At 49.5% G+C, this 22976-nt stretch overlaps 1 protein-coding gene across 3 annotated transcripts in view; it reads left to right on the top strand.

The window, feature by feature from the left end:
* Nucleotides 1–22976, top strand: part of PIH1D1 (PIH1 domain containing 1) — a 212552-nt gene that overhangs the window by 129930 nt on the left and 59646 nt on the right. For all 3 annotated transcript variants that reach the window (XM_078655100.1, XM_078655103.1, XM_078655101.1), the window contains exon 9: nt 5665–5755. In XM_078655100.1, the coding sequence (XP_078511226.1) occupies nt 5665–5755 (91 nt within the window). The remainder of the gene's footprint in view (nt 1–5664; nt 5756–22976) is intronic.

The raw sequence follows: 22976 nt of genomic DNA, 5'->3' as shown, positions 1-22976 counted from the left end.
CTCAACCTATGCAAACTATTTCACTTTGTAGATGCTTGGAGATTACTGAACCCTACAGAAAGGGACTACACTTTCTATTCTTCACCACATGACTCTTACTCCCGAATCGATTACATTCTGATAACACAAAATGGGGTATCAAGGATAGAGGACGCATCTATAGAACCGAGGGTTATGTCCGATCACTCATGCATTTCATTATCTATAGCCAATATGAAGCCCTCGTCTCGACAGACGCCGTGGCGCTTGAACGACGAAATACTAGATAAAGAACAACACCGGGTTACTATACAGTCCGCTATCGGCTCATATTTACAACACAACAAGCAGAGCCGGTCCTAGGCCTTCTGAGGCCCCGGGCGAAAGGGAAGATGTGAGGCCCCTCTAAGTGCCTTACTGTCTGCGCGAGTGCGCGCAGCGCTTTTCCCGCATTTCATATCGGGCCCCCTGCTCTGTGGTCTACTCTGTGGGGCCGGTGGCGGGGCCCCCTGAGCGCGAGGCCGTGGGCAGCTGCCCATACCGCCCATGCCTAGGACCGGCCTTGACAACAAGAGGGGGGACACTACCGATCTAGTAAAATGGGAGGCCCTGAAGAGCACCATAAGGGGGGTATGTATTAAAATTAGATCAGCGATGAATAAAGATCATATTCGTAAATTGGAAGAATTAGAAAGTGAAATATTGTCTCTAGAGAGTAAGCATCAGAGGATCAGAGATAACTCGACTCTGAATGCACTTGCCAATAAAAAGTATGAATATAATAAAATAGTGAGTGACAGGGCAGGGGTATGGTTAGATAAAAGAAGGAGGTTCAAACTCTGTGAATCAAATAAAGCAGGTAAGAGCCTGGCCTCTTATTTGAAATTCAATGTACAGAAGAACACTATTAATGTTATCAAAGACTCTTCAGGGGTCATTCACTCAGAACCGGACAAGATAGCGGAGGTGTTTAAGGACTTTTACGAATTTCTATATGCCAAAAATACATCTGTGGAAGAGGATAAGATTCAGGGTTACCTAAGCGAATGCGAATTACCAAGGCTCTCCACTGATGACCAACTGAGCCTCAATGCACCAATCACGACCATATGTAAATGTAAATGTAAATGTAGTTGAGCTTATATAGCGCACAGCTACCCGCAGTGGGTTTCCCGGCGCTTGCTTAGGGAACCCTTCCTGGTATTCCCCTGTGAGATAGCAGGGTATCCACAAGGTGAAAGTCAGGCATCCCGCCGCGAGGGGACCATAGAAATAGATCAAGCAATCAAATCTCTAAAAAGTGGGTGAGCCCCAGGCCCCGATGGGTTTACGGCTAGATTTTATAAATCCTTTCCATCTCTACTGATAGATCCTCTGCTGAGTCTTTTTCAAGAAATAAAAGAATCAGGCGAAGTTAAGGGTACCTTGTCAGAAGCTATAATTGCAGTACTTCCAAAAGATGGGAAAGACCCGTCTTTCCCGAAAAATTATAGGTCCATTTCCCTCATTAACCTCGATTGCAAGATCTTGGCTATGATTGTAATTCTGAAGCTTATAAAGCGCATGGTTACACTTACCAGTGTGTCCCCGCGCTGAATAAACCGCTGAGGAACCCGTCCTGGCCTGTTCCTGTGAGGCGCCCAACTCCTGGGCACCCCCCTGGTGAAGCCAGGCATCCTTAGCGATTAGGGCCGGTGTGGAGACTAAGCAAGCTATTGCCCAGAGTTGCAGCGTGGGACCCCATGATTAGAGTAGGCACCGTGCCGAGAATTATCGGGTCCGCGGACATTTGAGCTCAAGACCCTGCCGCGACGGGAATTGAACCCTGGTCCCGGGCCAGACCTCTGCATCAGGGTCTGCCGCTCTAATCAGTGAGCCACACTCCTCCACATGATCCTCTCTATGCGCCTTCAGAAGGTCCTACCTCAACTGATCCACCCCTCGCAAGCAGGATTCCTGAAAAATAGAATGTCTAGTGATAATACTAGGATACTAGCATACGTATTGGAAAAGGCAAAACTTCTCAACACACCCACTGCTGCAATAACACTAGACGCCGAGAAGGCTTTTGACAAAGTCGACTGGTCCTTCCTAAAAGCGGTCTTACACAAGGTCAACCTGGGTGAAACATTCACAAAGCTAGTTATGTCCCTATATTTTAGTCCTTCCGCAAAGGTAAGGGCGGGTGGCTCCTTTTCCTCCTCCCTAAATTTGCAACAAGGTACAAGACAAGGTTGCCCCCTATCACTCTCTTTATTCCTTCTGGCCATAGAACCATTCCTGTACCACATAAGACACAATGACGCAATTGCTGGTATTCCATTTGATAACTGCACTGTCAAACTCACCGCATATGCAGATGACGTACTAATCATGTCCGAAAAAGCTGAAGAAGCCATACCTGCACTTATGGAAAATATTGACGAGTTTTCCCGCGTCTCAGGCTACAAACTGAACAAGGATAAGACGGTGGTCAAACTTCTTAATAATATAGGCAATAGAGATGTACTGGGAGACTCGGGCCTTACCTGGCAACCGCACTGTTTTAAATATCTGGGGCTAGAATTTGATAAAGATCTGATCACCACTTTGAAAATAAATGAGGACATAACCTTAAAAAAGATCTCCACTTTGTTGGAAGGGTGGTCGCCTAAATTCCTCTCCTGGTGGGGTAGAGCAGAGACCCTTAAAATGATGTCCACCCCACTAGTGAATTATTTGGCTAGCATGCTCCCCATGACGTTTTCGGACGACTTCATTAATAAAGTAGATAAGCTGTTTGGTGGGTTCCTGTGGCGCGGCAAGAAAGCCAGGATATCTCTGAAAAAATTGCAATTAGCTAAAGATAAAGGCGGCCTGGGTCTTCCCTCGTTTAGGAACTACCGAACAGCGTTCCTTTGTACACAAGGTGCACAATGGTTGTCTGACTCCCCATCTTATGTCCCACTATGGATAAATATTGAAAAATCTATCATTGGTTATGCGCCTCTTCCGTCCCTGCTTACCATGCATCTGTCTCATCTGCCTCACTCTAAGTACATTATGTTAAACACCAGACGGGCCTTGTTAAGACTTGACCAGACACATAAAACTAACCTCGGGATTAAAAAATCTACTCTTATGTCACTGTGGAGGAACTCATACTTTAAATGTGAGGGTAAAACCCTGTATTGGGACTCGTGGTCCAAGAAAGGGATCAATTTGATGTTGGACTTTTACGATGGCACGCAACCACTCCCGTTCTCAAGTTTACAGGAAACACATGGACTTCTTTGAATTTTTGAAGCTAAAGGCTATTATATCAGCTCGTAACTTTTCCCCTCACGTCCCTTGGCTGGCGACCCATCTGCCACGCCTTCTGTCTGCAGGTCACTTCGTATCTAGAGTGTATAAACTGCTACTTCCAATGCCCAGGAAATCCCACAGACAGGTCGAATCCAAATGGGAAGCCGAACCTAATTCCACTGGGATAGAATTTGATTGGGACATGATACATACAACTGCTCTTTCCAATAAGGTATCGCCCATCCTTTTTCAAACGAAATATATGCTCTTAAATAGGGCGTTCTGGACTCCAGTCAGGCTTTTTAAATGTAATTTGAGGGACACGCCCACCTGCTGGAATTGCCTGTCGGGGACTGGTGAGCTTGCTCATATGCTCTTTTACTGCCCCTCAATACAGACCTACTGGGGGAAGATCTTTGAATGTATCCATCATGTTTTCAATGTGACGACTGTAAGGGAGTTTGTAAATGGTATTTTGGGAGCTCTTGAACCAAATCTGTTGGATACAAATGATCGCCAACTCTTAGACTTGATGTTAACGCTTGCATGTAAAGTGATCTTGTGCAAATGGAAAAATACATCAGAGGTAAATTTTAAAATCTGACAGGAATGGATTTCGTTTTTGAGGGGTGCGGACAATTCGGCACTGCAATCGGCCACATGGCGCCCTTCCAACAAGAAACTTTGGGGATCGTTTGATATGTCCTCCTTCCACTTTGACCCACCGTGATATAATGTTTGTCGCTGTTCACTCCTGTTAAGGCAGAGTTGGTGCCAGACCTCAAGGATGGTGGCTAGAAATGCCGTGTAACTGTATGTATCTTTGATTTCATTTGCAGGTTTTCATAGTTTGTTTCTCCCACTGTGTAATTTTGTCCACAGACATCTTTTACAAGCACTTTGTGATTTCTTTAGGTTCTGTACTGTATTGTATTTAGGCATTATAACTTTTTTCATCTCTATATTGGAAGACTTTTTGTACTGTTCTTTTTCCTTTTACAAATAAAAATGATTTGAAATAAAAAAAAAAAGCCAAACCTCATTTGGAGCCCTCAGATCTTGCCCTTTAAAAAAACATGGTCTTAGTTGAAGAAGCCCTCAGTTGCTACCTTTGTGTACCCTCGTACCTGCATGACCTCATTAGACGGATCCCTTAGTCGCCTCCTTCTTATAAAAACAAAACAATTTCAAGGAGCCCTAAGTCATTATCCTAGTACAAGCTTTCCTCAGCTGAAGAAGCTGCCTGGTGCCACCCTAGTACAAGCATGGACTCAGTAAAAAGAGCTTTTACCCAAGACTAGTTGTCTGTATTCAAAATGTAAATGCTTTAACCTGGAATGCGCCATCTGTCTAAAATATTGGATATACAGGGACAGGGTGAGAACATTATAAGGCTTCGTTTTCTTGCACAATTTGTATTTTCTCCATAGATTGTGGAATAGAGGTTTTAATTACAAAATTGTGTTTTTCAAGATAAAAGAGTTGCAGTGTGCTGCTATGCAAGTATGTGATATCTTAGTCATTTGAGAAAGGCATTGCTACTAGTTGTTTCCTGCACATTACATTATTAGTGTATTTGCTTCTGCAACTGCATTATCAATATGGATGCCTGTCATAACCGGCATGTCACCTGCATCTGATTTTCAAAGATTTCTCTTTATTCAGCAGAGTATTGTGTTACTGGGCTTCTTCTTGAACTATCACTTCCCCATCTAGCACAAAAACTGTTACTTTTTTTTTTAACAAATATTTTTGGCCGAAACTATTGTGACTTGAGAGCAGTTCTGACCCAAGCCGTTTTAAGTTGCTATATGTTTTGAAAACGTGTTGGTAGTGTGTTATAGTTGTGTATTCTTAATGAAATATTATGTCTTCCGATTATAAAAATAAGATTAAAGTTTTTTTATTGAATATTTTCATTATGAACACATTAATACAAACAGTTCATCAGGTGCATCCTCAGAGCGTAGTGGAACATTGCTACACATACAGGTATAAAAGTTACCAGCAGTAGCCAACAGCATCAATTCCCACATCAGTCAGCAGAGATAAGAATGAGGCTTACAGAGACAAGTTTGGTATCACCGTACCAGTCACAATCTATAGAGGTGCATGCTCATTAGTGTGGGTATTGGTCAAGTGCAAAGGTGTGCGTGCGGGACTGCTCTTAGGAGTGTTATGATCTGAACCAGCATCCGCCAAGCCATGAAGGTAAGTAACCTGTGGTCCCCAGATATCGTTATAAAAATAAGATTAACAGAGAAAGTTGATCATTGGAAAACAGTACAAAGAAAAAGAAATGGTTACGTTAGGTGCATTACAGGTTTGCTTTTTGTGATGCTGAGAAGTGCATTACTGCTCAATTATTACTTGCTAAATAGTATTCCTCTGTGTTTGCAGCTCTCCAGCAGTCCCTGAGATCACCATCACAGCAGAGCCTGACGAAGGGCACCCCAGCTACCTGGTCGCAGAGATTTGCCTTCCAAAAGCAGTGAGTTTAACCATGTCAAAAAACTGGTTATATCAGAGGCTGTTTTATTTTCAAGCAAATGTTCACCAGCTCATACTAATTTCAGGGTAAACAGTCTGGAAGGTTCCAACTTTTTAGCCCGCAGAGTCTGGAATGCTTAAGAAAGTAACCAAATAGCATCATAATGAAACGTATGGCTTTGTGACAGCAGGGCTATACTAAAAGAGCGTCTTGAGTGAGTTGATGAACTATCTGGAGACGTGGCAAAGCCATGGTGTGGTGAATAAACATTTAGTAGCATTGGTGAGCAAAGGCTACCAGCGTTTCCCTGGTAGTGTGGCAGTTACTTTTGTGTGACGCAATGCCTGTTAACATGAAGTTGTAGGTGAGGAACTGCCAGCACGAAGAGCCAGGACGGTGCAAGGAAGTAATTGTGAGAAGTTGGCCTGATATGTGATGTCCACTATTCTAGTGGGCACCCTGTATCAGTCCAAACAACCCTTATGGTGATGGTTGTAAAGTCAACCTTATAGACCAGCTATCCTAGTGGTAGCATGGACAAAGCAGTCTTAGGCTAAACTCAAGAGGGCATGTGAAGCCAGCTGTTTTACCATATGTAACGCCTTTAATACCAAGTGAAAGGACACTACACGCGTTATATATATATAAAAATATATATGTATTTTTCTGATAGATACATCTGCCGTGTGGATTCCTCACCTTGTGAATATCCCCCTTGCGTCAGCAACATTCGGAAATTCTTTTCGTAGCTTCGCGCCGACGTGGACTTGGACGTCATAGAGGCACGGCATCGCTCGCGACTCCGCTGACGTCACCGACGCCCATAATAGGCCCACGCCGGCGTGATGACATCAGTTCCCTTTTTTCCGCGGCGTCGATGCTAACGGTTTCGGGAATCTCAGTAGCTATACTGTGACTTTGTTTCATTTCTCTGTGTTTCCTGCTTCTTTGTTTCGATAAGATGTCGAAGAAGACCGGTTTCAAGCCCTGCAGGGAGTGCGGAAAAATGATGTCCATCACGGATCCGCACGAGGACTGTATTTGGTGCTTAAGCTTCGATCACGACGTGGATGGATGTTCATCATGTCGTAAGATGAAGGCCCTGAGGGGAAAGGGAAGCCAAGCTACTTGTGGCAAAACTTAAGACCGACAAGGGTAAGAAGACATCAAGATCTCGTTCGAGGAAGAATAAGTCGAGGTCGAAGTCGAGGTCCCGATCTCGTGAGGGTTCGGCCTCGAAGTCTTCTTCGGACCATGCTTCAAGGTCAAGGAAGAAGAACAGGAAGAGGAGACATGAGTCTCGACGTCACTCGGGTGAGAAGTCGGACTCGAGGTCGAGGTCGCCCAGGAGGGTTCGTTCGAAGGTGGTCCCGCCGCAGGAGACTCCGGATCAGGAAGGTGAGGCTTCGCCTTCGAGGTCGCAGGTTCCCTCTCCCGCTCCGGAGTCCAATCCATCTCCGGCGCCTTCTCCAGCTCGAGAGGAGGAAGAGGTAGTTCCTGTGGTAGTTGAAGAATCTGCGCATTTTGTTGAGCCGGATTCGATCCCACCTCGAGGTCAGCCTGTGGGTGTTCAACCACCTTTTCCAGCACCGGACCAAGACCCTTCAGCGTTCTTAAACGCTTTGTATGGTGTTTTCTCATGGGCGTGGTACCCCTCTGGTGCACCTTCGGGTCCCATGGGTCCTCTGGCATTTAATTTGGGGGTTCCTCATTCATATGCCCCGGCTCCATTCATGCCGTTTATGCCAGCCCCATCGACGCCGTGGCAGTTTCCGGCCCCGCCGAGGTCGTCACCGACTCGTCCGAAGTCGATGACTCCAATGCCGACGTCGCCAGGTCCGAGTAGACATCAGGAGCGTACATCTCGGCCATCGAAGTCGGTACCGACGTCGGTTAGGACTCCGTCGGAGTCGTTGATGGATCCGGTGCCGAGCCGTGTAAAGGAGAGGTCCATGTGAGAAGCTCAACGTCTCTTGGAGGAACAAAGTTATGCCGACTCTCACCCTGACTTAGAAGAGGGTGAGCTGGGAGAAGATTGTTTTGAAGAGCTGGCTGATGCCAGTGGCCTGGACTTTTCCCCGGAGTGGGAATTGCCCTCAGGACATGATGCGCCCTCAAAGGATGTCCAGCCATATCATGTGGTAATGAGGAAGGCTGCGGGACTTTTAAATTTAACATTACCAACAGTTGAATTTAAGTCAAATCTTCTGACAGAAGTTCTTCACTCTCCGAGTTCGGCTGTGGAGCCTTTACTTCCATTTAATGAGGCATTAACTGAGCCCATTATTGAGGTGTGGAAGAAGCCGCTCTCTGCTTCTGCTGTATCCAAGAGTGTGGCTAGAAGATATAGGGTAGCTCCAGAGGACCCTGCTTTCTTAACATCTCACCCTTCTCCAGAGAGCCTGGTGATTCAGGCTGCGTGTTTTAAGAAGTCTATAAGTGCTTTTCCCCAAGTTCCTGGGGACAAGGAGGCTAAAAACCAAGATCAGGTGGCCAAGAAAACTTTCTCATCTGCTAGTATGGCCTTGAAGTCTACAAATGCCACTTGTCTCATGGGGAGGTATGTGCACGCACTTATGGACTCAATACATGCTTTGGCTCCTAAGATCCCTGAGGAGAACAGGAGTGATTTCGAGGAGGTGTTGTCTGACACCCAAGCAGCGGCACGCCAAGTAATTCAGAGCGGTCTTGACACGGCTGATTCTGTGGCTCGGATTATGGTTACTGCAGTTGATACACGAAGATCGGCTTGGCTAAAGTCCTCGGACTTTTCTGCTGATGTTCAGGCGGCGCTTTTGGATCTGCCTTTTGACAGAGAAGGACTATTTGGCAAGAAAGCAGATATAACCCTCGAAAGGTTTAAAGATAGCAGAGCTACTGCCAGGTCTTTGGGCCTTCAAATTAGAGGTGCTTCGACCAAAAAGTTCAGAGGGTTTGGACACTCTTCCTTTCGGAACTTTAGACAAGGTCAGCAGCAGCAACAACAGCAGCAGCAGCAGCAGAACACCATGGTACAGGTCATACAGGGGAAAGCAAAGGGGTCGTCCTCGAGGACGTCAGGCCTCCTCCTCCTCCACCTCCCCCAACCCCCCAGCCACAGAAAAGCAGCCCTAGATCCGCCATTCAGGATCATGTGGGTCCAGTGGGGGGTCGGCTTACCTACTTTCTACGGGATTGGGAATCGGTTACATCAGATCTTTGGGTTCTCAATCTCGTAGAAAATGGGTATGCCCTTCCCTTTCGGGAATTTCCTCCCAATTACCCTCCTTGCCAAGGTTTTTGCACGGAGGAACATCTGTTGCTTCTGCAGGAGGAGGTATAGACTTTGTTAAGAAAGGGTGCGATAGAGGTGGTCCCAGAGCAGGAAAGGGGTCAGGGATGCTACTCCCGGTATTTCCTGATCCCCAAGAAGGATGGCAGACTTCGTCCAAGCCTGGATCTCAGGATCTTGAATCTCTATCTGAAACAGGTGAAATTCAAGATGCTCACCCTTGCTCAGGTTCTTCAAGCGCTGCTGGAAGAAGACTGGATGGTGTCGCTCGACTTGCAGGATGCGTATTTTCACATCCCAATCCTGAAGTCGCACAGTAAGTATCTCCGTTTTACGGTGGGATCGCAGCACTACCAGTTTGCGGTCCTTCCGTTTGGTCTTACTACTGCGCCTCGAGTCTTCACCAAGGTGATGGCGGTGGTGGCAGCAGCACATCTCAGGAAGTCGGGGATTCCGGTATTCCCCTATTTGGACGACTGGCTGATCAAAGCGGAGTCGTCGGAGAGAGTGCTCCAGCGTCTGCAGGATACAACTCAGTTGTTGTACCGTTTGGGTTTTTCAATAAATGTACCCAAGTCTCACCTGGTGCCCTCCCAGCGCAACCTGTTCATAGGTGTGGTACTGAACGCTACTGTGTGTCGTGCATTCCCTCCTCCTCAAAGGATTCGCGACATACAGGAAATGATTCCTTTATTTTTCAATGGAGCGGTCGTTCCAGTCCTGAAGGTCCTTCGTCTGCTCGGTCTGATGGCTTCATGCATTCTGCTGGTCAACCATGCACGCTGGCATATGAGGGCGCTCCAGTGGTGCCTCCGCAGGCAGTGGTTTCAACACCAAGGGGATCTCAGGGAGTCAGTGAGGATCTCCAGAGGGGCTGCAGCAGATGCATCTTGGTGGGGCGTGGAAGGCAATCTGTCACAAGGGAAGCCTTTCCATCTGTCTCCATCGGTGGCCACGGTGATAACGGATGCATCCACTCTAGGGTGGGGTGCTCATCTGGGGGATCTGGAGGTCACGGGTCTTTGGTCTCCAGAGGAAAGGTTGCTTCACATCAACCTTCTAGAATTGCGGGCGATACGTTTGGCGCTCAAGGCCTTCCTCCCTTCCCTTCGCGGTCGGTCAGTGCAAGTCCTGACGGACAACATGACTGCGATGTGGTACATCAACAAGCAGGGAGGAGTAGGGTCGCAGTGTCTCTGCAGAGAGGCTCTGCGGCTCTGGTCTTGGGTTCAGGACCATCAGATTTGTCTGGTGGCAAATCATCTGGCCGGGGTTCTAAACGTGCGTGCAGACAGTCTGAGTCGTCAGTTCTCGGCCGACCACGAGTGGAGGCTCCATCCAGAGGTTGTTCTCGACATCTTTCGGATGTGGGGGACTCCTTGGGTGGATCTGTTTGCCACTCGCGGGAATGCTCACTGACCGTCATTCTGCAGTCTCCAGTATCCGATGCAAGGAGCCTTTGGGGACGCGTTTCAGTTGAGTTGGGGAAATCAACTCTTTTACGCGTTTCCTCCCATACCTTTGATTCCTCGGGTTCTGAGGAAGATTCGCCAAGACCGGGCCCAAGTCATATTGGTCGCCCCGGGTTGGCCAAGAAGGGTGTGGTACACGGATCTTCTCCACCTCTCCTCTCACCCACCGCTCCGTCTCCCTCTCAGGGCAGACCTCCTCTCTCAGATGGAGGGGCAGGTTCTACACCCCCACCTCCAGACATTACACCTTTATGCCTGGAGATTGAACGGGGCAACCTGATTTCCTTTTCTCTCCCGCCTGACGTGGTGGATGTCATCTTGTCAGCCAGGCGTGACTCCACTAAGTCCATCTATACTTATAGATGGTCAAAATTTGTCGCTTGGTGTGGGGAGAGATCAATAGACCCTTTGAGAGCCCATTTGTCTAATGTTCTCCAGTTTGTCCTTTCTCTGGCGCAGCAGGGTCTTGCTGTTGCCACAGTGAAGGGCTATCTTTCAGCGCTGTCGGCATTTCTCTGCTTGCCTGACCAGCCATCTCTTTTTAAATCTCCTGTGGTTTTAAGGTTTTTGAAGGGCCTCACAAATAAGTTCCCTCCTACTCCTTTTATTGTGCCTCAGTGGGACTTAAATCTTGTTTTGACCTTTTTGATGGGTGCTCCCTTTGAGCCTCTTCATAAATGTCCTATGAGGCTTTTGACTCTTAAGACAGTTTTCCTCGTTACAATAACCTCGGCAAGGAGGGTAAGTGAGCTTCAAGCTCTTAGTTCCAAGCCCCCTTTCATGACCATTCATGCTGATCGATTGGTTCTTAGGACCAGGGCTGCTTTTCTGCCGAAGGTGATGACTCCTTTCCACCTTGGTCAATCCATTACCCTCCCTACCTTTTATCCTCCCCCTCACCCTTCCAAGGAGGAGGAGAGATTACACCGTCTGGACCCCAAAAGGACGTTGTCCTTTTATCTGGACAGATCTAAAGACTGTTGTTTGGATGACCAGCTCTTCATTGGGTTTGCTGGCTGCAAGAGAGGAAGAGCGGTCCATAAAAGAACTTTGTCAAGATGGATCGTCCTCTGTATAAAGATCTGCTACTCTTTGGCCGGTAAGGAACCTCCATAGGGTATAAGGGCTCATTCTACAAGAGCTAAATCTTCAACCTCTGCATTGGCCAGAGGTGTTCCTGTAGAGGACATTTGTAGGGCGGCAACTTGGTCTTCCCTCCACACTTTCACGAAGCATTACTGCTTGGATTCCGAAGTGAGGAGGGACGGTTACTTTGCACGCTCTGTTCTCCAGGATTTCCTGGTCTAGAAGAGTGGACACCCTCCTCCGGGAGTGGGGACTGCTGTGGGACTCTATTCACAAGGTGAGGAATCCACACGGCAGATGTATCTATCAGAAGAACAAGTTACTTACCTTCGGTAACGCTTTTTCTGGTAGATACAGTATCTGCCTGTGGATTCCTCACTGACCCACCCGCCTCCCCGTTGTCCGCTCTTCTTTACCAGAGAATCTGTGTTGTAAATATTTTATGGTCAAGGAAAATGTTTTATTTCAAATGTTTTCTTTTATTTACTTTGCACTGTGTGTTTTACTTTGGCTATTGTATACTGTGTATACTATGTATATATCTACTGTCATTGGTCCGTCCGTGTGCCTCGAAGGCACGGAAAAAAGGGCGGAACTGATGTCATCACGCCGGCGTGGGCCTATTATGGGCGTCGGTGACGTCAGCGGAGTCGCGAGCGATGCCGTGCCTCTATGACGTCCAAGTCCACGTCGGCACGAAGCTACGAAAAGAATTTCCGAATGTTGCTGACGCATGAGGGATATTCACAAGGTGAGGAATCCACAGGCATATACTGTATCTACCAGAAAAAGCGTTACCGAAGGTAAGTAACTTGTTCATTACTAACACAACCCTCTGAACTCTTTATGAGGTCAGAGACACAAGCACATAACAAGATACTCAATTATCATACAATAAGTTGCACAAAATACAGTAGGGCCCTAGGGGCACGTAAAACCATATACTAAAATAGTGGTATAAGGACCACGTCACGAACAAAGGATAGGCCTAGGGCCTAGGGAATCGCTTGGGCTACGCTGTATTACCAAAGGATAGGAAGCAGGAGACCCACGGTGGGCGTGTGCAGTGTCTTAACACACGCGCGAGTTACCATAGAGTTATAATGGGAAGGAAAAAATTGGAAACTAGTTCTTTTAGGGCACTTCTGGATGGACTAGGAGAAAGCTACTGAAAACTAGGACACTAGGATATTCAATACCCACAGGAGCACCGGAGTACTCAAAGTGTGTCGGGTTTCGTCGCTGAATCCTATGGAGCCTTGAAGAAAGATGCTGCAGGCGACCAGGAGAGAAGTGTCCGGGTGGATCCAAGGGCGGATCGAGGATGAAGAGTACCTGAAAGCAGAGGGGACAGAGTCTGGGTCACTAGCCAGTGACCAGGAAGGAACCAGTCGATGTCGTGAAGCAATCAGGTGATGTCGTGAAGCTTGACTCTGCAGCCACGTGGACCAGGAGGCGTCTACGACGACCAGGAGCTGGATACGGACTGTCCTACCAAGGATCTCGCTGTTGGCGGCGTCGGCTTCCGGATTGGAGTCAACAGGCCTTGGCAAATGCAACCCCTGCAGGAATCGAATATTCGCTTCGGGATAGACCAGCAAGGTCTATGGGGGCTTCTCCTTTGCAGGGAAGCAGGGGCCCACCTGGAGCAACCAGGCAGGCGGTGTAGATTCAAAGGTTCGTCGTCACAGAGGCTACTACCCAACGGGCAAGTAACCGGACAGACGCGTCGAGCAGGAAAATGCAGAAGGGCCCCACGCAGGACTCGTGGAGTGTGGAGGGCTGATCTTTGGTGCAGTTGATGCTCGGCGCTGGGGCTTCTCAATCCCCAATGCACAACTTCGAGGGTGCCTCAGAAGCTGCACAAGTAGCAAGGAGCAGGCTTTTCAAGATGGCCGGTCCCACGTCTCTCGTCACCTCTACGGGTCTCAGCTTTGCATGGACTGTGAATCGGGGTCAAAGAAGTCTGGAAGTCTGGCTCTTGTCGGACTCTGTGCTCGGGCTCCGGCGGGAGCCTCGACAAAGTAAACCGCAGATGGCTGGATGGTGCCTGTAGGTACAGGGTGGTCACTCCTTGACCACAAGGGAGATTCTTCAGTCTTCTACGTTCAGTAGAATGTCGAAGGTCCAGAGTTTCGTTACAAGTTTCAGTTCAGGATAAATCTAAAGTCTCTTGACTCAGCTCCTACCTATATACTAATCTGAGGGGCTGGATTACCTGCTAGGTCCCTCCTATGGGTGGGACCAGGGAAGGGGGTGGTTACACCCCTTTCCCTTTGTCCAGTTTCGCGCCAGAGCTGGGGCTGGAGTGCCCCAGCAACTGGTTTGAACCGGGCTATGCATGGGACACCTTGTGTGCCCCAGGCAGTGTCTCATTTCATTCAGCCCTCCCTGCCCCAATACACTATGGCCTGGGTGGGGTGATGCTAGCACCTCCCAAGACAGGAAACCTATTGTCCAAGCCTCCCTCGCTGGAAGGACTCCCAGCAGCAGGAGGTCAGACTTGTGTCAGTGGCAGCAGCATCCATTTTGTGATGCTGAGGCTCCTGTTAACTTTAACCGGGGTTAACAGGAACAACATGTCTTCTCCCTCTAGAAGGGTGGAATGCTACCCCGTCGCCAGAACTGGGTAGTATTCCAAAGCGTATGACACCTTACACGACATGTTTTGATAAAGCCAAACCAGTTAGCATTCAACCGCGAGGATTATAATGCACTTAAGAGTATATGGTATGGCTATATCATAGAACAGCTATAAGGACATGGTTCCGAAAGCTGCAGACAGGCTCAGCCCATGCTAGAGCCTCATCTCACATAAAACTAAGCACTCTGCCTTCAGGATTGTTAAGGCCTGCCATAGGAGTGACTTATAGGTATATATGAGTCTATATATAAAGGTAGGTATAGGAATACTATACCTAAGCAAGGGGTGATTACACGACCTTGCCCCAGCTGAGTGATCAGCCAGTAGTGTCAGTTTGGATGGGGTGGCATAATACATGCTGCAGCCCCTGATAGGCCTTGGGTGCACCTATGCCCTGGGTACCTATGGTACACTATACAGGGACTCACAAGGGTGACCCAACATCCAGTTAGGGATGTACCTAAAGTACATGGAGTCCATTTTACAGTGAGAGCACATAGCCTGGGGCCCTGATTAGCAGGATCCCAGGCCAACTAAGTCGAAAACCAGCTAAACACTAGGCAAAAAATCTGGGGTAACCATAGTCAGGTATCCACCTTCCTACAGTAATGTGCAGCATGGGTGGGAGAGCCACGGCGTGAAGAGGAATTACCTAGAAAATTAGATGCCAGTATGGTAAAGGAGAACTTGGCAGTTAGACTTAGTGTGGAGGAGAGGATGCATGAGGGAGATCCTATCATTGGAGGACATTCAGCACATGGTGGGTGTTGGAACCTGGGATGTCAGGTCACCTAGGGTAGCCTGGCCTAGGGTAAGTCACAAATACTAGAGGCACATGTGTGAAGGTTGCAAACCACCCAGCAGTAAATTAACGCATTAACACCCAAAAATGACACTACACCAATGTTGGAAAAATATGAGCTTGTTTATAAAAATAGTTTTTGCTCTTTTGTCTTTTAAAATTTCAGTTTAACACATTACAGTTTGTCATGAAAATAGAGACACTTTAACAGTTGCCAAATCTCTACATTAATCAGTTTTCCAATTCACTACGCTTTTACATTCAGTCATAGGATTTGTAACTTCCTCAAAATTGTCAGATTAGTCACTCTATTTGGCTTTAAAAGATCACATCACAGTACAGTAGCTCCCAAAAGAAGCAGCTTCTATACTTCACTTAAATGGCCCTGTATAGGCTCCTCACCAGTTCTGGCCACAGTAAGGGAAAGAGATTGGTTTAAGATAGTTAGTTCACTGAGGGAAAACCTCCTGTGGGGAAAGTGGATTCTTCAAAGTTCCCTAAAAGAGGCTTGGTATCATTCCCCAGTCTTAGCTCATCCCTTGTTTTGCCACATGGCAGTCTGATTCCCTTGTAGTTGACTCACTGGCCTCCAACTTCCCCCCCCTTCGCATAACCTCCTTACTTGGTCTCAATGCGTGGGGCCCCTGAGGCGAGTATCTCTGTCCCACAGTGAGGTAGGTAACCAACCTCCTCTGGCGCTCGTTGCTGTCCCTCGTCCCTCCTCCCCTGCTCGGCACCGCTCCTCCTTGTTAGAGCGTTAGCAGAGGAAAAGGGGGGGTTTCACGAGAGGGGAAGCGCCGGTGCTCGCTTCCCGCCTACTTTCTCGTCGTCTCTCTGGCAGCAGTGGTGTTTCCGCGCATGCGCGGGTGACTAGCGGCACCAGACCAGAGTCTGCCTCGGCCACGCTACCGCTGACAGTGGCTTCCCCACGGGCCTGCTTACTCCAAGACCCCTCCTGGAAAAGGGAAGTGGATCTGCCTGGGGCATGCGCGATAGCGCCCAACTTCCTTCAGCCAGCCCTCTCTCTCTAGATCAGTGGCACCACCACAACAACGCGGCCGGTCCGGGGTCCTGCACACGGCGAAATCAGCGCTGCCTCTTAGAAACCGGCACTGCTCACTGGATATCCGGCCCCCTCTCCTTCCTCTGACTCGAGAGGGGAATTGGCGATCTGCCGACTGCGAGTCTGGTAAGGACCCACAGGGTCACAAGGCACTAGCCTGCTTTAACACTCAAGGAGATGGGGGATACAACTAGTTCTCCTCACTTGTAGGCTCCTATTCTCTACCCCTTTTCAGGGACTTTTTAACCCCCGGTGCTGGGTAGAGGCTGGTGATAAAGGGGCACTCTTTCAAAGTCTCTCCAACTGGGCAGAGGACTGCGCTCCGCAGCGCTGCAGTCTCCTTCTCCTTTTCACCCCCCTGTATTTCTAGACTAGGGGTTGGTCAGGCGCCCAGGGTCTCCAGCCATCCAAAGCAGCAGGGTCAGGACAAATAACCCAAGGGAGGAAGGGTGGTGAATCAATAAGACAACCCTCTGACTATCCTACCCCCAACTTCTGCTACAGCCTGTCCTCCAGCTGACTCTCTTTCTGGTAAGACAAAATGGCTGACCAGCATTCCGCCTTTTATAGGCTGACCCTCAGAGGTCCAGAAGGGACCAGAAGGTTCTGGAATGCCCTACTCTATCCTATGGGACAGATTCTAGGTTTGTCAGTTGGGACAGTTGGTAGCCACCATTTTGTGACTCCAACTATTTTCCTGTCAGGAAAGGCCTCTAGGCCTGAGGTGAAAAACTATGAGGGTGAAAGAACACCTATCCCCTTTACCAACACCTTGAAAAAGCTAGTGGACACAAACATTAATAAAAGTATGAGGGGCAAAAAGGGGACAAAATAAATAATAAATTGGAGGGACTACGCAAAAAGCCAGACAGGTCTAACACGTGTCCCCCCCCAGCTGAAAGTGGGGAGAACTACCCAACCCCTTGGGAGTCCTCATCACTAAGGCGGAAATACCTGGAGAGACCGTCTGCATTGGCGTGGTCCACTCCAGGCCGATGTTCCACCTGGAAGTCCATTCCCTGTAGGGAGATGGACCACCTCAACAGCTTGGGATTCTCCCCCTTCATCTGCATTAGCCAACGAAGGGGGCGATGGTCAGTCTGAACCAGGAAGTGCGAGCCAAACAGGTATGGCAGCAGCTTCTTCAGAGCCCACACCACCGCAAAAGCTTCCCTCTCAATTGCACTCCACTTCTGTTCCCGGGGAAGCAGTCTCCTGGATAAGAAGACCACAGGTTGATCCAGGCCCTCTTCATTTAGTTGCGATAACACTGCCCCAATGCCATGTTCTGATGCATCTGTCTGGACGATGAACTCCTTGGTGAAGTCTGGGGCCCTCAGGACCGGTGCTGCACACATTGCCTGCTTCAGTTTCTCAAATGCTTGCTGACAAGCTTTCGTCCAAACTACCCGTCGAGGTTGTTTCTTTGAGGTGAGCTCTGTGAGGTGCGCTACAATAGTGCCATATCCCTTCACAAAGCGACGGTAGTAGCCTGTGAGGCCCAGGAAAGCTCGGACCTCAGTCTGTGTCTTGGGGGGTTCCCAGGCCATGATTGCCTCAATCTTTGCCTGCAGGGGCTACACTGACCCCCTACCCACCAAGTGTCCAAGGTACACAACCGACCCTTGCCCAATCTGGCATTTGCTGGCTTTGATGGTCAATCCAGCTTGTTTCAGGGCCTGGAGAACTGCTTGCAAATGTTGCAAATAGTCCTCCCAACTGCTACTGAAGACAGAAATGTCATCCAGGTAGGCAGCAGAGAAACTCTCCATTCCAGAGAGGACCTGATTCACCAGCCGCTGAAAGGTGGCAGGGGCATTTTTGAGCCCAAAGGGCATCACACAAAATTGGAAGTGTCCCTCAGGCGTGGAGAAGGCTGACCTTTCCTTTGCTCCATCTGTCAAGGAGATCTGCCAGTACCCTGAAGTGAGGTCAAAGGTACTTAGGTATTGGGCAGCTCCTAGCCGGTCAATTAACTCATCCGCCCTAGGGATCGGATGAGCATCAGTCTTTGTAACTGAGTTCAGTCCTCGGTAATCCACACAGAACCTCAGTTCTGGTGTGGTGCCTGGTGGGGCGGCTTTTGGCACTAGCACCACCGGACTGGACCAAGGGCTGTTGGAAGGTTCTATCACTCCTAGCTCTAGCATCTTGGCTACCTCTCCATGGATGCTAGCCTTCACCTTGTCTGACAGCCGGTAGGTCTTTGACTTCACTGGTGGGCTGTCTCCGGTGTCCACATCATGGGTACACAGGTGGGTTCTTCCCGGGACAAGGGAGAACAACGAAGAGTACTGCTCCAATACCTGGCGGCAATCCTCTCGCTGCTCAGGAGTTAGGGATGGGGAGAGAATCACTCCCTCCACCGACCCATCCTTCTCTTGAGATGAGAAGAGATCAGGGAGAGGCTCGCTTTCTGCTTCCTCGGCACCATCAGTCACCATCATCAGGATGACCTCTGGCCTCTCGTGGTGGGGTTTGAGGCGATTGGCATGCAGCACCCGTAGGGGCTGTCGAGGGGTCTTAAGATCCACCAAGTAAGTGGCCTTACCCTTCTTTTCCAACACCTCAAATGGGCCTGTCCAACGATCCTGAAGGGCACTTAGCTCTCCAGGTTCCATCACCCACACTTTCTGGCCAGGCTTCAATTCCACCGGGTGAGCATTGTGATCGTACCATTCCTTCATTACTGCCTGGCTGGCCTCCAAGTTGTCAGAAGCTTGCTTCCACAACTTGGCCATTTGGCTCCGGAAGGCCAGCATGTAGCTCACCACATCCTGAGGAGGCTTTCCGGGAGACTTTTCCCATCCATCCTTCACCAGGCTGAGAGGTCCACGCACAGGGTGCCCGTACAACAGTTCAAAAGGGCTGAAGCCCACTCCCTTCTGTGGCACTTCTCGGTAGGAAAACAGCAAACAGGGCAGGAGGACGTCCCATTTCCTCCGTAGGCTCTCAGGCAGACTTCTTATCATGCCCTTCAGGGTCTTATTGAACCTCTCTACCAGTCCATTCGACTGGGGGTGATAAGGAGTGGTGAACCGGTAAGTCACTCCACACTCCTTCCACATCGCCCGCATGTAAGCTGACATAAAGTTGGTCCCCTTGTCGGACACAACTTCCTTGGGGAATCCCACTCGGGTAAAGATCCCCATCAGGGCCCTAGCCACCACAGGTGCAGTGACAGTCCTCAGAGGAATGGCCTCTGGATACCGTGTGGCATGATCCACCAGAACCAGGATAAACCTGTGACCAGCTGTTGTTGATGGATCCAATGGCCCTACAATGTCGATGCCCACCTTTTCAAAGGGGGTGCTAACGACTGGAAGTGGTTCCAGGGGAGCTTTCAGCTTCACCCCTGTTTTCCCACTGGCCTGGCAGGATACACATGTCCGACAGTAAGTGTTGGACGCCACTTTCATCTGAGGCCAGTAAAAGTGGAGGACAAGCCGAGCAAAGGTCTTGTCCTGGCCTAAGTGTCCTGCCAAGGGTATTGCATGAGCCAATTCCAGCAGAAAGGCTCGGTATTGCTGCGGGACTACCAAGGCCCTTGATGAGCCAGGTAAGGGTACCTTGGGTTCACTGTAGAGGAGTCCATCCTCCCAGTAAATATGGTGGTGTCCCGTAGCATCACCTGCTGCCTGGGCTTCAGCCTGACGCCTCAGTCCCTCAAGGGTAGGGCACTCCCTCTGCCCCCTACAGAATTCCTCTCTGGTAGGTCCTCCCTCCACATGCCACTCAGCAGGGATGGGTAAATCCTCCAGAGAGTCTACTCCCCCCTCCACGGACTCCTGGTCCACCACCGCCGGTGGCCGATCTGTCACATGGGGCGTGGAAGCCGAAGCAGGCTCTTCCTGTCTCCGGGTCTGTCACTTTTTGGCAGCGGGTTGGGCCATTGTTCCAGGCTCCAACCCAGGCGAACTCCCTCTTCGGGTAGTCGCAGACCGTGTGCTCACACAGGCCCAGTCAGGTGTACCCAGCGTCGCAGAGTGCGTCCGGTATTCCACCTCTCTCCAAGTGTTGTGCTCCATGTCGTTCCCCAGCAGACAATCAACTGGCACGGCAGGGCTTACGGCAACTCGAAGTGAACCTGCAACCCCTTCCCACTCAAAGGGAACCTCAGCCACTGGATAGTGGCCCATTCTGCCATCAGCCATCGCGGCGGGGTGGAGTACATTGGGAATCACCTGCTCTGGAGACACCAGCCGACTTCTCACCATAGTCATACTGGCTCCTGTATCTCTCAGAGCCTCCCCTCTCTGGCCATTGATGGTGACCCATTGCCCATACTTAACAGTATTTGGGGGCACCTGGATCTTTGGAACCATCTCCCGTTCTCCCAGGGACACTAAGGTGACACCTGCCCACTCACCCCCCTTATCTAAGGGCAACTCCTCCCCGAGCGCTACACTAGCTACTCCCGGTGGTTTTCCTCCGGTGGGAGGGGGTGGTCTCTTTGGGCATCTGACATCTCCCTTATAATGTCCAACACCACCACACTCAAAACAGTGGAGAACCCTTGGCTGCTGGCTTTGGCCAGGATTAGGGTTCCTGGGCGGATTTGCCTTAGGGGTGAAACCTGTACCCTTCCCTTGGAAACTGTTTTGGGGACCTTTAGAGAACTCCCTCTTTTTATCTCCCCCCCTCCTTCTTCTGAGGGGCGCCCTGTCCGGCCTTTTGGGAATCCCCTCCAGTCCCCTTTGAGGACACCCGGGTACTTGCCCAGATGTCCGCCTCCTCTGCAAGCTTCCGGGGATTGGTCAGCTTGCTGTCCACTAGGTGTTGGCGCAGCTCGGGAAAGCATTTCTCAAGGAGGTGCTCTTTCAAAAATAGATCATACAACCCCTCATAGTCCTTCACCTCGCTGCCCTTGACCCAGCCCTCTAATGCCTTTCGTGCATAATCAAGGAAGTCCACCCAGTTCTGAGTGCTTAACTTGTGGCTCCCCCTGAATTTCTGGCGATACCTTTCTGGGGTAAGCCCAAACTTCTTTACCAATGCTAGCTTCATGATGGGGTAGTTGGTTTGCTCCTCTGGTTCCAGGGCCAGCAAGGTGTCCCGACCAGTAGGAGGCATGTACCTATACAAACCACCCCCCCAGTGCTTCTCCTGCACCCCATGGGCTCTTAAGGAGACCTCATAGGCAGCCAACCACTTGGCTATGTCATCTCCCTGACTAAAGCTAGCAATAAGGTCTTTTGGCAAATAGGGTCTGGACTCCCTGGCTGTTTCTTTGGATTCGCTGCCACCATTTATTACAGGAGAAGGCCCCCGTTGCAGGGCCTGGAGTTCCAACTCTTTCAACCTGAACTCATGAACCATCCTCTTCTCTTCCTTCTCCTGCTCCAGCTTAGCCAACTCCCATTTTAATTGCCTCTTTTCCCTCCTGTCAGCGAGCTCTGCTTCGGTTAAGCCTCCCCCGGAAACACTACTGCATTTCCTGGAGTAGGACCCTGGTCCTGGGAGTAGGTTTTCCCCCTCCGAGTGGAATAATCCATTTATCTCCACAACCGGGTCCCGGTCGGCCCCTTCATCCTCCTCCTTCCCTTCTTTGTGTGCCTCCACCCAAGCCCTTAGACTGGTCTGGAGTTCCCCCTTCTTGGCACCATGCTTAAAAAATACCCCCATTTTCTGGCAGAAATCTTTCAGCTGAGCCACAGAATAGGTATCTAGGTTTTCTAGTGCAAATTCCATTTTACAATAGGCAATACCAAGTTATACACACAAGGAAATTAGAGTTGCAAGGGCAACCTAAAGCCACCTCCACCCCACCACCAGGAACACATTTGGAAAAACAAAAGGACAAATTAGGAGGGCCGCTAGGAGAAAACTCCTGGTGTAGGCTAGTGTATTACGTTCAATTACTACTGAGTAGCTGCAACCACAGTCAGGATCCCACTGCTAGACACCAACTTGTTGGAACCTGGGATGTCAGGTCACCTAGGGTAGCCTGGCCTAGGGTAAGTCACAAATACTAGAGGCACATGTGTGAAGGTTGCAAACCACCCAGCAGTAAATTAACGCATTAACACCCAAAAATGACACTACACCAATGTTGAAAAAATATGAGCTTGTTTATAAAAATAGTTTTTGCTCTTTTGTCTTTTAAAATTTCAGTTTAACACATTACAGTTTGTCATGAAAATAGAGACACTTTAACAGTTGCCAAATCTCTACATTAATCAGTTTTCCAATTCACTACGCTTTTACATTCAGTCATAGGATTTGTAACTTCCTCAAAATTGTCAGATTAGTCACTCTATTTGGCTTTAAAAGATCACATCACAGTACAGTAGCTCCCAAAAGAAGCAGCTTCTATACTTCACTTAAATGGCCCTGTATAGGCTCCTCACCAGTTCTGGCCACAGTAAGGGAAAGAGATTGGTTTAAGATAGTTTGTTCACTGAGGGAAAACCTCCTGTGGGGAAAGTGGATTCTTCAAAGTTCCCTAAAAGAGGCTTGGTATCATTCCCCAGTCTTAGCTCATCCCTTGTTTTGCCACACGGCAGTCTGATTCCCTTGTAGTTGACTCACTGGCCTCCAACTTCCCCCCCTTCGCATAACCTCCTTGCTTGGTCTCAATGCGTGGGGCCCCTGAGGCCAGTATCTCTGTCCCACAGTGAGGGAGGTAACCAACCTCCTCTGGCGCTCGTTGCTGTCCCTCGTCCCTCCTCCCCTGCTCGGCACCGCTCCTCCTTGTTAGAGCGTTAGCAGAGGAAAAGGGGGGGTTTCACGAGAGGGGAAGCGCCGGTGCTCGCTTCCCGCCTACTTTCTCACCGATCTCTCCTCAGCTTGATCACGTCGTCTCTCTGGCAGCAGTGGTGTTTCCGCGCATGCGCGGGTGACTAGCGGCACCAGACCAGAGTCTGCCTCGGCCACGCTACCG

This window comes from Lissotriton helveticus, chromosome 7 (assembly GCF_964261635.1).
Source record: "Lissotriton helveticus chromosome 7, aLisHel1.1, whole genome shotgun sequence".
In the NCBI taxonomy this organism is placed as follows: domain Eukaryota; kingdom Metazoa; phylum Chordata; class Amphibia; order Caudata; family Salamandridae; genus Lissotriton; species Lissotriton helveticus.
Note: the sequence above shows the minus strand (reverse complement) of the source record. Positions and strands in the feature narration are given on the sequence as shown.